Genomic DNA, 15,755 nt, shown 5'->3' with positions numbered 1-15,755 from the left:
TTGTTATTAGGTAAAGTTTATTATTTAATTTATTAAATATTTTACCACGTTGATTTTACTTTAATATCATAATATGATGAAACAAAGTTAAAGAATTTGTTTTTTTTTCTGAATTAAAAAATAAAAACCTAAATAGGTGTTTAAGGTAAAGTTGTCAAATAGTACATTTTTCAGATCAACCGTGAAGTTCTTTCAACTCCAATTAATTTAAAATTCCACTAAAACATCTTTAAAGAGTAGTAAACCAGAATAAGGAGATGTTCTCTAGCCTAAATCAAATAAAAGAATGTTATATGAAGTAAACCGCGTAAGTTTCGTAAGTAACGTTATTAGGGAATGTTTATATTGATATGGTTTCAGATAAATAAGTGTTATTGGCGCGGCGTGGCGGAGAATGGTATGCGAGTTTATCTAAACTTTACCGCCAGATTACATGCCGGTGACTGGAGATGTTTACAAGGACGAAGAAGTAACCTCTGTGGTGTTTATTGTGGTGGTCGTTAAAGAGATTTTTATTTCAGTTTATTTTAAAAAATAACATGACTGTTATATACTTACAGTTTTATTATGAAGGGTTCCCGCACTCGCAGGGCGTATGACTGGCTTGCTATGTCGATCTTTATCAAAGTTGTGTCCTGTTGTACTAGAAGTACATCCTCTATCAACAAGAATAAAGATGGTATGGTGTCGGTTGGGACTCGCGGATTAGCAATTGACAATAACATATATAGATCCAAGTATGGCAGCTAGAATTTTATTATTAAAGTTTATATTTGGACCCTAACTTATGCGAAAAAAATATTTAATCGTATACGATTAACCTTGCGATACTAAAACATATTTAGTGACAAGGAATATCGTTTTTATGAATGCAAGTCGATATGTTTGCCTTTCAAGCGTTTTAAAACGTCAGATGTACGATATATTATCCGTTAAAAATGGATGCTATGAACTACATACTGTTAAACAGAGTAAATATATTCGTGTTATAATATAATTATTTATTATCTTCCGCATTGCTCAACGAAAAACGAGCTATGTACTTTCAAGGTCGCGCACTTGTTGATCTAGCCTCGTGATAGACAACTGAAAAAAAATAATTTACACATAAAATGTTTATCGATTGATAATGAAGTAATTAAATCGGAATTCATTAATGTCAATTAATATCTTAATTACATACGACAAACTTTTTTAATCTGTGTTTAAAAATAAAAGCAAAGTCTAATAATTCTAGTCGAAAGCACTTTTGCAAATGTAAAATACTTTAATGATTTGAGGAGTAGATTGTCTCTATCCTAACTGAAGTAAAACTTGTGTGTTAAGTAAAAGGCATAGTTCTCCCATACATAACGCTCTCTAGTCTCTGTAAAATGTCGATGTTGTTAACCTTGTGGGGCTGTTACAGCTTCGTCGATCATAAGATGACCAATCCGCGACATGAAAATCAAATTCATTCAGGAGCAGTGATCGTTCTACAACTATTGTTTTGGCTGATTCCGTAGTTCTCGGTGTTGAAGTTTTCTTCTTTCTGGCGCCCCTGTTGCATGGGATTGTCTAGTCTGTGTGGTGATTCATGTTGGTAGCTTTCGGGATTGTCGCGTCGAGTGGTGGTGAAGTGTAGGGACCGAAGTTTTGTTTTAGGAGGGTTGGCCTCTGGTGTGTAACTTGTCGCTGGTACTAGTTTGTTAGGGTAGTGTTCGGCGTCTTCGAAGTATCCTCTTGACGCCTCTTCGAAAAACGCGGATATCCTCGGGAGGTTAAAATCGCTATAGTTATCGATATTCCTCTGGTATAGCTCCGCGCCTGTTTCTTTTCGTGCGAAACGATTTTGTATTGAGTGACATGAGCTTTCATGCAAAACGCATTAATATCATGAATCGCTTCATGAATCGGCTTCCTAAGAAATCTTAGAGCTTGGCGACTTTCCTGTCTGATAAATCTAATAATCGTGTCTCCCGAAAGAGTTCTCCACTTTACTGAAAAAGATCTACCTTAATTGCCGTTAGCGATCTATATACTTACTAAAAAAACAACAAAGGTTTGTTTTAAAATACATATTTATATAGACTAAACAAAATCGATCATCATAAATTCGGTTCCTGAACGAATAGACTTATGAAAAATAATATTTAAGAGTATAGTAGGATATCAAACCTAACTGAAATGAAACACTTGTGTGACGCTAACTGCGTGGCTGTTCCACGCGGAAAACTTTAACAGATAGCTTGTTTTGTCAAAAGTACATGGCTATGTTAATTACCCTTTTCCCGCAGGCATACACCAGCTCGTGACTTGCGAAATTGAAATGGGTAGGAGCATTACTTGCAGCAACATCGTTTCCCTTTTAGAAGAGGGAAGCCGCCACACTTCGTTGCAGGGTGGTGGGTGACGTAATTAGGCAAAACAAAACTGTGTAACAGTAAAAATGCTGAACGATAGAAATTGTGAAGGATGAGAGAGGAAAGATGAAAGTAGGAGGGTGTATAACCCAGTCCAGAAAATAAGAAAAAAGGAGTGTTTAAAAAAAACTCTGGCGTTTAATTATCGCAATGTAACTGGACTAACCGGTCGAGATAAGAATAGGAGACCCGAGAGCTAGAAGATGACTATAAGAAGAATTATATATATAGATAATATTCTGATAAAAATCTGGGTAAACTAGTTAGTTTCGATTGCACAAAAATCTAATTATTTCCAATAAACGAAATTAGATTTTTTAATAAAATTCCGCTAAACATTATTTAACTACAATATATTAAATTTAAAACATACATACAAAATGATAAAAAAGGCATATTATTCAATAAACAAATATTTAAATGACATGGTTCTTTGCCAATGATGTCGCGTGGTTGTTCTGTTTTTACTTGGTCTATATATGACAAAAAGTGTAGGTACATACGTAAATAGGTATTGTGAGAATTTTTATTGTTGTGGAGTTTTTCTTTGCTTTTTCTCTGCTACTATAACACCTTACGTAGCAGACTAGTCAAAAACATTTAATTTTTATCTTTATTGACTTATTATTATATTTAACAGTTGTAATAAAATCAGTATTGAAATATAAACAGACCTTATTTAAAAATGGAGGCAAAAATCTGTTCTAATACCTGAAAATTTACTTCAACCTGTAACTGTCAATTTGCTTAAACATGAAACGCCCATATACAGGTGACATATGATAGGTTATAGGTGTAAAAATTTTAATGGATGAATATATAGCTCATTCACTGTTAATGTTTGGTACACCATATACAAAAAAAAATGTTTTCAGAATTAATGAATAACGAAATGCAGAAAAGGCTTTTTCTTTTTTGAAAAATCCGTAATCGAATAGATTCGGGATAAATATTAATCAATAAATAAATAGTAATTTAATTATTGATTAATATCTATCCCTGTTGATTTTGTACTGCCATAAGTTATTGGCCCGTCACATTTAAGCAAAAAAACAATAATCTAACATATTTCAGTGTGATCAATTTATACAGGTGTATTGTAAATCAATCACCCTGTATATTTTAAACGTTTTCGATAATACCACTGTATGAACTGTACCCTGTTGCTCTTTACCAATGATGAAATAAAAAACAAACTCACTTATAGTACATATATTTCAAGATCTTGTTCTCAAATATCATTTACATCTGTAAAAACATTCTTTTCTTTCTCATATTTACAATTCACAATGCATTTACACGATATATATTAGATCACACAATATGAAAAAAAATTGTGTATATATAGTTCCGAAATAAAAATACGACATCAAAATCCAGTTACTGTACACGGGTCACTTGATTATTATAATACATTGCTACGCAAGAAATATTTACAATGTATAGTACAATGCGGAATATGTTTCCGGAAACAGTTTACAACCGTAGGTAAGATTGCTGGCGAATTAAAACAGAGAAATCTTTTAAAAAAGATAAAATTAGGTTTTGGAATAATCTCACATGCTCTGCCAGACTACCCTTCTTTTTTGCCTTGCTATGTACTATATATATTAATTTAAATTCATAAATGAAATAACAAGTATAAAATACGCGAAATTAAAAAAAATTCTCTGTTAAGAACAGACATTTAGATACAATTTTAAATAAGAAGTTTATTTTTCACTTAACTGAACAAAAATTTTACAAAACAAATGTTACTACAATACTCAGTGATAAATATTGCACATCAACCTTTGGAAAGAGACAATCGGCTAATTTCGGCTTCGTAGAGCATTATCTCTGTCGCACGACTGACAAAACGTTACATAGGTAGTGCGTGACAGAGATAATGCTCTACGAAGCCAAAATTAGCCGAATGTCTCTTTCCAAAGTGCAATATTTATCACCGGGTACTGTCTATTTCTTTAAAAATGTAAAGAAAATGTTGCCAATATTTAAATCATAACTTGTTTAATATTTTCAATAATTTATCATAAAAATATTTTATAACGAGTACATGTGTAGAAACATCAAAATATTTTTTTAACTGTTTTAATGTTTCTTATTTCTTGCATCTTCGATTTTTGCACAAGACAGCCTTCAACACGATGGGCAGAACATAATTTAAACGCCAATACATTTTTAAACTCAATTTTAAAAGTATATGAAAGTCCTGGTGGTAAATATTAAATAAAATATTACTTGAAATTGGTATATGTCACTTCAAAAAACAAACATACAAATCTATTTAACGGAATGAGTATATATTGTTATCATTAAAGATCAGTAAAAAGTAATAAATGCAATTATTATAAATTTTAAGAATTCTTGCCACTGGATTTAATTACATTTAAATCACAAAATTTTAGTTCATATATATATTAAAAAATTTAATCATATCGAACTTAGGTAAATTATATATAAACATCATAAATAAATGTTTCAAATCTCGATTTTAATCCGCCGCCAATCTGATGCATGACATACAACATATAATCTAATAAGACTCTCGAATACGACTTTATTTACAAAACATTTACAAACACATGTTTTTTCAAATCCATATTAAAAATAAATTTAAAAATACATTGATGCAAAATTTAAATAAACCTATAATTCGACTCGCCTACAAATAGAAACTAACTAAATAAATTACTCTCAACACTGGCTCCACATAAAATTTTTATCGTAATTAAATTGCATCTTCGCCATAATGTCACGGGATCAGTATATTCGAAATGTAAACTCATTGACACAGATAAATAATAAGTCAAGAATTATTTACACAAACATTTTATCACAGAAATAAGCCCTGGACTAAATAATCTCTATATAAAATGAGATTAAACAAGGCTTGTCTTCCTCCAGCCCAATGGCCGCTTGTGACTAAAAACATAACTGTAACAAATTAAACTTCCCATTCTTACATAGACCAGCTCTAATCTCCCACAAGCAAATGATTTGTAATTCAAAAATTCTAGCTGTTAAAAATATACAATCAACAAATAATTTTTTTTAAAGAAACAAATGTACTTTATTCATTGAATATGATTTGATAAATGTATCTGAAAATAAACAGAGCAATTAGTGAGAATTACTTTATGAACGATTGACCTCTACCAGGGAGCTTGTACATGAAATGCCATTAGTCCTTATAATTTGACAATATTCGATTTCATATGAAAAATTTTACATGTCAATTGTATTTCATTGATGATAAGAATACAAAAACGGTGACATTACAGAATTAATTTAAAAATCAATTCTTTTATCATGAGATTTCATATTTCATATATCTCTTTGCCAAACTGTTCATTGGCTTTGTTGTAGCATACAACTAGTGGGTGTCGTACAAATCCATCCGCATTCGCACATACAAAACTCTAGCATATATACTAACTATGTACACTGACAGTCTTGTAATTTAATTTAACACAAAGTTAATCATTACGATGCCCGTCTCTTTAACGTCACTTTCCCGCGCGCTAACTGCGACACATATATCCTGATTCGCTCAAGATTCGTCTTCTTAATCCATATCTGTAACAGAATAGTTGTTTATTTACTCTCATATTTATTTATTTTTTATATATATATACCCATTTGTGTGTGTATATATACTTATATATATACGTATATCTGACGTATAGGTTGACGACATATATATACGTATATCTGTATAATAGATATTTTTCAATGCATGGCTATTCCGGGTTAAATAAAACAAGATCGTTCACAGCAATAGCTTTATGCTTGGCACCTAGATATATAGCAAATCATTATAGTGACTTTATAAACTATTTATGTCACTTAAGTGATAAAGCAGTTGATCTATCTATAATCACAATTTTTATAATGTAAAATACCTATCATGTCATAGTTATTATGCTTCGTAAATTATGTACGCGCATGAGTCGTTACGCTTCTTACAATAATTTTTTATTTTATTAATAATATTAACAAACAGTAAATAATATTAATCAAATTATTCAAACTTAAATCAGTGCTGAATATAAAATATTAGCACATATATTACATATACATAATTCGTCCTTGCATGAAACTAAAACATGTAACCTGTTACTTTTATGTTACAGCAACGCACACACATCTTAAAATTTTTCATCATTTTTTCATAACGCGCTTAAAGACGTATAACTTCAATTGCAAATTAAACAATATATCAACATAATTGTATGGATTGTAACGGTAAAAAGGTGTGTTCCCAGTATATCAAATGAGTATGATAGTATATCAAATGAATGTTGTCCAATTGCTTGGCTCCAATATTGTGAAAGGAACCTTTTAGGCCTTCTGGGAACAAGCGATTCAGGACAGATAGACTAAATTAAAGAAATCTCTTTATAGAGATCAGGATCCACACGGTCTACAAAACAGCAAAATATAAAATATATATATATTCCCACTCCGCGTCGACCATCTTGTGATCGACAATCGAAAATCTTTCGGCATAAGAATAATAAGTAAATAAAAACAACTTACCGCCTCATCAGTGATGGCGTGTATGTGGCCGGGGAAGCGGCTGATCTCCCGGCCTTTGCCCTCCACGTAGACGCTCTGCCCGCGGTGGAACCAGCGTCGCTCGTACAGTAACTTGCCATCCTCAACGCGCGCGTCCGTCACCTCGCCGTCTCGCACTGGTGACTCGCCCGTGCATGTCGCTGCCACAAGAACAAATACAAGTTAAATGACGTGATATAATGCTCAAGTATAACTAACACTAACTTAAATTGATAAACACTTTTATATCATGTATCCGAATTTTTCGGGGTAGTTAAATTTTAAATACAATAGAATTAAATAAATATTTAATATGAACTTTTTTTTACACATGTATAATATGTTATACGGTTTATACCAGGTTTTTCTGCAATTCGATATAATTAGACTTGGCATGTTTGACAAACAGGGAACCCGAGTTCAAGTAATGGTTTCGCTTGTACTAAATAGTGCTTTAATTAATAAGAAAAAAAATGCTGAAATGGAAAGTAATGTCGCTTTTGTACACACTTTTTACAGAAAAACCGATTGATTGTTACAGCTCCTCATTGAAAATTTGTACACTAGATTGCAAAAGTTTGTTGATAACAAAGGTGAATATATTGTTGATTTGAAATAAAAACTTGTTAGAAATGTAGTTGTGTGAATTTAACTTAAGAAAACGACATTACTTCCCCCCCGCACCCCAAATATGTACATCTGGCAGGCCTATCAAGACATTTGAACCCTAACATAATAATTTCAGATATATTATAGGCATTGCTCTTTTAATTATCCTTTTAGTATTAGATTTATAATATTCTCCTGTGGTAGCAAATTAAACCCCTTTCAGCAAAAGGTAGTAATTGTCCTATGATATGCTGGTTTTAGATTTGTAGACTTATTTAAAGTTTATAGACGCCCAATGCAGGTCATAGAATGTCCAGTCTAGCACTGCCAGCATTCCCCTAACTTAACCGTGTCGTCGATCCTCCTAGTGGGTAGTAGGTGGTGACCACTCTAAAAACCTTTCAGCCCCATGGCCGTCAGTTCCACCAGCGAAATGTCTTGCCCACTGTCATTTCAGACGAGCAATTTTTCGAGCTAAACATTATGTCTTTAATCAAAGAAATTCACAAATTATATAATAATTGCATTATACACAAAGGCATGGAATAACCAAGTGTATTTTAGCCAAGTTTTAAAATTTAGTATGTAGTCATTCACTTACAGCTGCTAGAATTGAGATGTTTCCTTGGCTGTGTTGAGTTGTGAGTACTGGCGTGATGACGCGGTGAAGGGGAATGCGGAGAGTGCCGCGAGATGGCGCGCAAATCGGCCTCCACTTCGCGCTCGTCCAACTGGAAAGTAAGTGTCGTGGCCAGGGGCTTGCGTCGCTTCTCTGGCGCCGGCGCAGGTTCGTTGGCACGCCTCCGCAATATTCGCTTCATGACTGGTTTCACCTGAAATTCGAAATCAACTGTTGTAAAAACTTATATGTGGCACAAGTTAGAAATATTTAATTACTACACTTATGTTAGATATGTAAAAAGATAAAATATTAAAAACATTAAGACTGTTCAATGTGGCATTTTTGAGAGGCCTGTATTCTGCAGGGGTTGTCTATTGGCCGAAACAATTGTTGATAATGATAAATCAATGATATTTACTTAAATAATTTAATGTTTTATTACCTCCATAGAATCACCATTAAGCTCCATGCTATGCCTCTCATTTTCAATCATTTTCCTCTTGTCCTCAAAGTCATTAAGTAAATTCTCCCGCAACTCTATCTTCTTCTCTTCAAATTCCTTTGCTGCTGCCTTCTTCTCTGCTATATACTCTCTCTCTACCACATCATGCATGTGCTCTCTGTAATAAAATCAAAAAATTTTCTTAAAAAACTACCAGACAAAAGTGAAAAAATAAAATGTACAAAAAGATATTTTCAGAAAAAAAATTAAGTATGGTATAATAGTTTCAAACTTTAAAACAATGAGTTTTAAACATTAACAATTTTTCACATAAAAAAATAAACAGTTCAGTCGAACAACTCATATGGACAGTCAGTTGACAGTCAGAATGGCAAAGCATATAGATAGTCAATTGACTTTTAGTGCCGTTATAAAACATCTTTGAGATATCTAAAAAGTATTATTTACTTCTACCAATATTTTAGGTAACATTCACACTTTAGTTATACTTCATTTTGTGCATAAATGATAAAGTAAAGCATTCATACATAATAGTTTGGTATACGAGTTAAACAGAAATGTTGATATTAAATATAGATATACACAGACAATTTTGCACAACCCTTGTTATATAAGAATTTATTACAAAAACCATGCTAAATAGAATAAACCTATTTTACAGAGTTTGTCATCAGGTTGGACAATGAGGTTTCTTATTGAGCTTTAAAAGTGAAAAAAATTCATATTCAGTCATTTAAGACACATTAAAGTACATTGAAGAAAATTAATAATCAGTTATCCTTCCATAAGCCATATAAAATGGGTTACCTAAATCAAAAGTAAATCATAAAATAATTTTTTTCAGAAAAAAGTGACAACTTCTGCTATGCCCATAAGCTAGGATATACAAGGATTTATTTTTAGTTGAAGGGGTTTTAGTCACATGTACAACAAAACATGATACTATTAACTTAAATTGCAATAATTTTAGACATCAAAAACAATGCTATTATCTAAGATGCTATTACATAGGATTAAAAAAACTTAAATAAAATTTTTAGTTATTAACACTAACTTGTATATTTTGTTGAGCCTCAGTCTCTCGTGAAGTTGGTGTTCTAATCTCTTCACCCTTCTTAAAAACTCTGGATGAACACCATCTTCAAGTTGCTGTAACTGCTTCTTAAGGTTCACTAATTTATCTTGGTACATTCTAGAAAACATCAAGTTATTTATTATAAAAAATGATAAATGATTATTATTATATTAATGTCTTAAAAAAATATATCACTTACTGTTCTTTAATCTCCACTGGCTCATCATTGTTAGGAATATCTGTCTCACTTGCTTCTTCCGTGTCTAAAATTAAAACATATACACTTACAGGTGGATAGTTAGGTTAGGTTAGTCTAAAAGCTTTAAAAAAGTGAATGTAAAAGTCCTGTTGCTGTCAATTAATGTATGGTATGCCATATCCAAAATACAGTAGATTCAGAATTAATAAAAAATGTAATGATAATATAGTAGAAAAAAGCGTTAACTATTATAAGAAATTATTGTTTACTATACTATATATTTCATTAGAAAAAATAAATAATGTAACAAGTAATCATTAGGAATAGATGTAAAAATTAGGAAGAATTTTGCTGACAAATGAGCTACACAGCCTTTAGTTTTCATACCTATCAATATTAATAACCATGCATGTTAAATATTTGTCATAATTAGAACTACTATTTAATATTATTGAGACACATTGAATTCTACCTGAAGAAATGTTTTTAATTAATAATTAGTTTATATTTGGACATGTATTATTTTTGTGTTGTTATTTGGTATTTAGGTTTTTTGTTATTATTGTGTAATTGTGACATAACATTAATTTTTATTGTTTTATTTATTGTATTACATTAATTTAATATTTAAAAATTATAATAATTAAAACAGTGTAATTTATAATTATAATTCACAATAAACTTTACATTTATATTAAATATAATTTTATGTTGATTCTGGATCGGAGAAAGTGGTACGTATTTAGAGTAATTACGTCACCTGGTAAGCAGGTACTAAAAGGCGGGAAGTAAACATTGTAGGGACCATGGGTGATTTTTTAACCTTATCGACATTACGTAACCTCTGTTTACAAGCTTTACGCAAAGCCATTTGTCAGGAATAACAGGTTGTGGCGCGTATGACAGTGATACGACGCCAAAATAGGGTAGAGTTCGTAAACAAAACATTCTTACCTTCGTCACTGTCATCGGCCGGCGGCGGCTGCGGTTCCTCGTGGTCCCTGTATTCGTCCAGGTCCTCGTACCCGTCGTCTTCGAAATCATATTCGTCGCCCGGGCCCGAGTACGGTGATCCTTGGCAAGACATAGTCGAGGCAACGCGTAACAGTTGCATACAGATTGACTGCGATCACCGTCTCAGAAACAAACTCTGAATACACGAACTTGAATTGAGAGTTCAGCCAACAAATTGCAAACGTTACTTATGTCACTCATAGAAAGAAATTTCACTCAAACAGAATCCCTCCGCAATGAAACAACGAAACCAGACCCAATTGAAGTTATTTTACGTCAAATTCGACAAATTGAAAAAGCATCGTTATCCGACTAATGCAAATGCTTACAAAGAAAACTCATGCTCCACCATTCGTGCAACGTAGTAAATATAGCGAACCGGGCGAGCAAGAAAGAGACAATAAATCATCGTAGAGCACTATGCATTACAACTTCAAAAACTATCATAATAACCATAGACACTTTCGTATAACGACAGAAAGAATGAAAGGAAAAATCATCAATATAAAAACGAATCAACTTTTCTCATAAAGTTCTACAATTACAAAAAAATATTACTTCACAAGTGTAATTTATAATTTTTGTATGTACATATCATTAGATTCTATATTACATGTTTTATCGTAGCATAAAACTATTTCTTAATTGGCTATTAGATAATAGAATCTACACAAGTTTTCAAAATCCTTTAATTCATTATTTGCTTTCACTAAATCGAAATATACGATTCACTGCTTATTTTTTGCAGTAAACAATAACAGATTATTTAACTTTTATTGTATATCATTGCCTACACGAAAACTCTGAAACAAAATTTTGTCTATTATTATGATTTGACGTCATGAAAGTGGACGTCATCTTGAATGAAAATTTCTAAATTTTATTATTAAATTAAATTCCACATTTTTATTACCTATACAGTACACTAAGTTCCTGGTTGTTTAGTGTATAATTTGTAAAAATAGTGTTACAATGTATATATTATAAAATAATACAAAGTGTTGATTAAGTGACGCTGTACGCTATTGTGTCAGTGATGTAATTTAGGTGATTGGGTGGCTTCCTCTTCTAAGTACAACAATGGAGGAATCTTCATTTACTATTCCAGCTGATGACAATGGTGAAACTGAGCTCGATCCTAGAATACAGGTCAGTGAGTGACAATATATTGAATTACTGTGATCGTATATCTTTGTAACAGCAAAGATGAGTGTCAACTTTGTAGATTATTTCGCCAACGAGCATTATGGATACGATATTTTATACCAAAACATGAAATTCGGATTCATAGCTAGCAAAGAACTCTCAGAGTATCTCAGAGAGCGTTCAAATATTGAGGAGACTAATTCGAAGTTATTAGCTAAGTTAGCTAAACAAGCCAATAGCAATTGCGCACAAGGTACGTTCGCACCATTCTGGGGCGTACTAAAGTGTTCAGCTGAAAAACTATCCAATTTACACCAGCACATGTTCCAGAAGGTTGGTGAATTGGTAAAAGATGTGGCTCGTTATGCAGAGGAATTACACAAAAAGCATAAGGCTGTCAAGGACTCAGAATCAAGTACACTAGAAGTTGTTTTATTGATACAAAGCACAAAGCAAGCTTTGCAAAAGGCTAAAGATGCTTATACAACTAAATCTGCAGAGCTAGAGAAGCTCCGTAAAGAGAATGCATCAGCAAAAGATATTGAGAAGTCTGAGGTAAAACTTAAAAAACTTCATGAAGACTACAGGCAATTAGCAGAAAAGTACAACCATGTAAAAACTGATTTTGAAAAGAAAATGACACAAACATGTAAACATTTTCAGGATGTTGAAGAAGCACTTTTAAAACAAATGAAACAGTTTGTTAACCTCTATGCCGACATTATCCAAAACAACCATGATATGATGGGTCAGGTTCATAGAGACTTTAAACACCAATGTTTAGAATTAACGGTTGAAAAATTACTAGAACAATTTTTGGTAGAAAAATATAATGCAATTGAAAAAGCTAACCTTGTTGAATTGCCTCCCGCACTACCAAAACCTGGTTCTGCCAATAATTCCATTTCAGAAGCGGATCAAATATCAACTATTTCAAATGGGTCACATAAACCACAACCTGCACCAAAGTCTGTGGCTAAGAAAGATCAACAATCATTTGTTTCAAAAACTTCACGAAGAACCACTTCTCTCTTAAACTTGTTCACACCAAACTTCCAAAGCAAAGATGAGCCAAGTGGAAGTGCAGAAGGTGCAGCACCATGTTCAGCTCCATCAAGCCCTAGTGGTACATCTGCCACACCAGTGGCTCAAGATAAAGATGATAACATGGGCAGATCAACATTTCGAGAATCAAAATGGTTTCGAAGTAGACGAACTAAAACAAAAAATAAAAAGATGAAAAAGAAAAAGGATGAAATATCTGAAAATTCAAATGCTGGTGATAGGTCTGACTTAGAAGAAAAAGAAGAAGATGTGCCCACTAAAGATGATTTAATGAATTCCCCTGAGGTTGATGAAGAAGGTTTTTGTATTCGACCCAAAGATGAGAAAGGTAGTGTCTATTCTTCTTCTGACTCAGATTCAGAAGAAGAAAGAGAACAAAAAATCCATGTTGAAATTAAACCAATTAGTAATGGTAGTGCACCAATGTCAGCTAGTGTAGATGAGTTGAGAGCCACTGTAGAAAATATTTCATTGTACAAAATTGGCACAACTCGTAGGGGCTCCAATGCCAACACAAGTAAAGCTAGTAGTGACCTGTTAGACATAAATTTCTTTCAAAGTCCAAATATTAGTAATCCAGCTTCGCCTCATGGAAATGTTTCAAATCCATATGCACCTTTACAGGGTAACCAATCTCATTTGCTAGAGAGTCCAACTCCAATTTCTACAGCAGATGTTGGAGACTTGTTCTCAGAAGTAGGAGATTTAGCTCAATCTAATTTTAGAACATCTACTCCAACAATGGCAACCATATCTCTCCCAAGGCCCCCTTCCCGACGTTCAGAAGGAGATTTCCGTACAGCAGGCTCTTCAGGTTCTAGGGGACCTTCTCCTCTTACAATAGGAATGGCAGATACTATACCTCTTGCTGTAGCTTTCCATGAAATTATACATTCATATTTCCGAGGGACAGAAGAGAGCAAATGTCAAGTTAAAATGTCAGGAGATATGATGTTATCCTTTCCAACTGGCATAGTGGGTGTGCTTGCCAATAACCCTAATCCAGCAAAGTTATGTTTTAGACTAAAAAATATTCACAGACTTGACAATGTCCTCCCAAATAAACAGCTAATTAGCATCAATACAATGATGTCAACCAGAGATACAACTGTAGTAGAATTTAACATGCCTGCATTAACATCTTTATTGAAACGACAATCTGAAAAGAATCCTACAGCACAGTATTTCAATGTGGACATTTTGAAGTACCAAATACGCCCAAAAACAGGAGCTGCATCATGTCCATTCCAACTAGTATCTTATTGGAAATGTGAACAAGATCACACAGATTTAAAGATTGATTACAAGTATAATCTTCATGCTATGAGTCCGCCCTCCCCACTCTTGAATGTGGCAGTCTGTGTACCAATAAATGCTACTGTCAAAAATGTTATAGCCATGCCCAAGAGTATTTGGAATGGAGAAAATGGGCATGCCCTCTGGAGATTCACAGAGTTGTCTCAGCACTCTGAAGATAGAGGTGTTGGTTCACTAAGAGCAAGGTTTGAACTAGACAGAGGTCCATCAACAAAGGGCACTATCTCTGCACAGTTTAACTGCGAAGGAGCTACACTTTCTGGTATAGAGTTTGAACTCATTGGTAGCGGATATAGGCTATCCCTTGTTAAGCGCCGTTTTGTTTCTGGCAAATACATTTGTGATAGCGATTTTTACTGATCGGTCCAATTCCTTATGATTACATATAAACATGTATGGAATATGAAATGCTAGTATTTTGTGACATAATTTTGGTTGAGGTGTATATGTTTGTACCTTATAGGATTGTTTCCTGTCCGTTAAAATCATATAATTCGGATCACAATAACAAAATGTCAATTGTCCTTTTTAATACTTAGTTATAATTATTATAGTCATTTAACATCTACTTGGTCATTGAAAACTTTATGTATAACTAACTTATTTTTCAAATAGATATGTGCCATTATACAGACTAACCATTGTTATGTACGTAATTTAATCTGGAATTTCTCTATTGAACATTATTATTTATAGATATTAATTGCCAATAATATTGGGAGCTGTTTAAAACAGACTTAATGTTTTTATAATAATGATTTTGCTTAACATGTTATCAACATAATCCTGACACCAATAATGACAAGCTTTAACATTGTAACTATGTGTAATGGAATTCAATTGATGATATAATTTATTATTAAAATTTTTATAACATATATAACATTTTACTGTTTATCTACCTCCAGAGGTCAATACTATATTGCCCTCAATGTCTGTTTTACTTAAATTGTTACAATCACATTTTTTTGTCAAAATAATGTAAAAATTATTATCATATGTTTCCAAACATGATTGATATATTATTGCTTTGATTTTTAAATATATGCAAACATTAATTTATTGTGTACCTTCCTATGCTACATCTCTGGGTTTCAAATAAAATGTCATATCATAGATTTAATATTTATTTACTAGCATGTTTAGGCCGAAAATGCAATAATATGTTTTAGGGCTACAGTCAATTGCGAAAATTTTTAGGTATGTAACATCATTTACAGATGTCACCATATTATATTACTTTTGAAACTTCACGCCAGTTGTGCAATAAATTAAAATGGCTT

At 32.6% G+C, this 15,755-nt stretch overlaps 3 protein-coding genes across 3 annotated transcripts in view; 2 read left to right on the top strand and 1 right to left on the bottom strand.

The window, feature by feature from the left end:
* Positions 1-4,485: 4,485 nt before the first annotated feature.
* LOC137930408 (sin3 histone deacetylase corepressor complex component SDS3) lies at positions 4,486-11,193 on the bottom strand. Its single transcript, XM_068773649.1, has 7 exons — positions 10,885-11,193; positions 9,931-9,994; positions 9,711-9,848; positions 8,636-8,813; positions 8,173-8,404; positions 6,945-7,123; positions 4,486-5,981 (listed from the first exon to the last, which is right to left on the bottom strand). Exons 1-7 carry the CDS (start codon positions 11,042-11,044, stop codon positions 5,889-5,891), a joined length of 1,044 nt encoding a protein of 347 aa, XP_068629750.1. The 5' UTR covers positions 11,045-11,193; the 3' UTR covers positions 4,486-5,888.
* Positions 11,194-11,782: 589 nt separating this feature from the next.
* The window catches only part of LOC137930160 (SH3 domain-binding protein 5 homolog), a 28,170-nt gene continuing 24,197 nt past the window's right edge, over positions 11,783-15,755 (top strand). Inside the window, exon 1 of the mRNA XM_068773303.1 lies at positions 11,783-12,093. Coding sequence (XP_068629404.1) covers positions 12,025-12,093 — 69 coding nt within the window. The 5' untranslated portion in view covers positions 11,783-12,024. The remainder of the gene's footprint in view (positions 12,094-15,755) is intronic.
* On the top strand, positions 12,018-15,041 carry LOC137930159 (F-BAR domain only protein 2). Its single transcript, XM_068773301.1, has one exon. The coding sequence runs from the start codon at positions 12,151-12,153 to the stop codon at positions 14,830-14,832; it is 2,682 nt and encodes an 893-aa protein (XP_068629402.1). The 5' UTR covers positions 12,018-12,150; the 3' UTR covers positions 14,833-15,041.

The sequence above is a fragment of the Battus philenor genome, unplaced genomic scaffold (assembly GCF_028537555.1).
Source record: "Battus philenor isolate CCGP_79_NKW_IND1 unplaced genomic scaffold, ilBatPhil1.0.hap1 SCAF_6, whole genome shotgun sequence".
Classification (NCBI taxonomy): domain Eukaryota; kingdom Metazoa; phylum Arthropoda; class Insecta; order Lepidoptera; family Papilionidae; genus Battus; species Battus philenor.
Note: the sequence above shows the minus strand (reverse complement) of the source record. Positions and strands in the feature narration are given on the sequence as shown.

Excerpts from the sequence above, each read along its gene's own strand:
- LOC137930408 (XM_068773649.1), bottom strand. The coding sequence starts at position 11,044 with ATGCAACTGTTACGCGTTGCCTCGACTATGTCTTGCCAAGGATCACCG. Across the intron at positions 9,849-9,930 it reads CCAGTGGAGATTAAAGAACA|AATGTACCAAGATAAATTAG; the intron begins GTAAGTGATATA and ends GATGTTTTCTAG. Across the intron at positions 7,124-8,172 it reads ACATCTCAATTCTAGCAGCT|CGACATGCACGGGCGAGTCA; the intron begins GTAAGTGAATGA and ends TTCTTGTGGCAG.
- LOC137930159 (XM_068773301.1), top strand. The coding sequence starts at position 12,151 with ATGAGTGTCAACTTTGTAGATTATTTCGCCAACGAGCATTATGGATAC.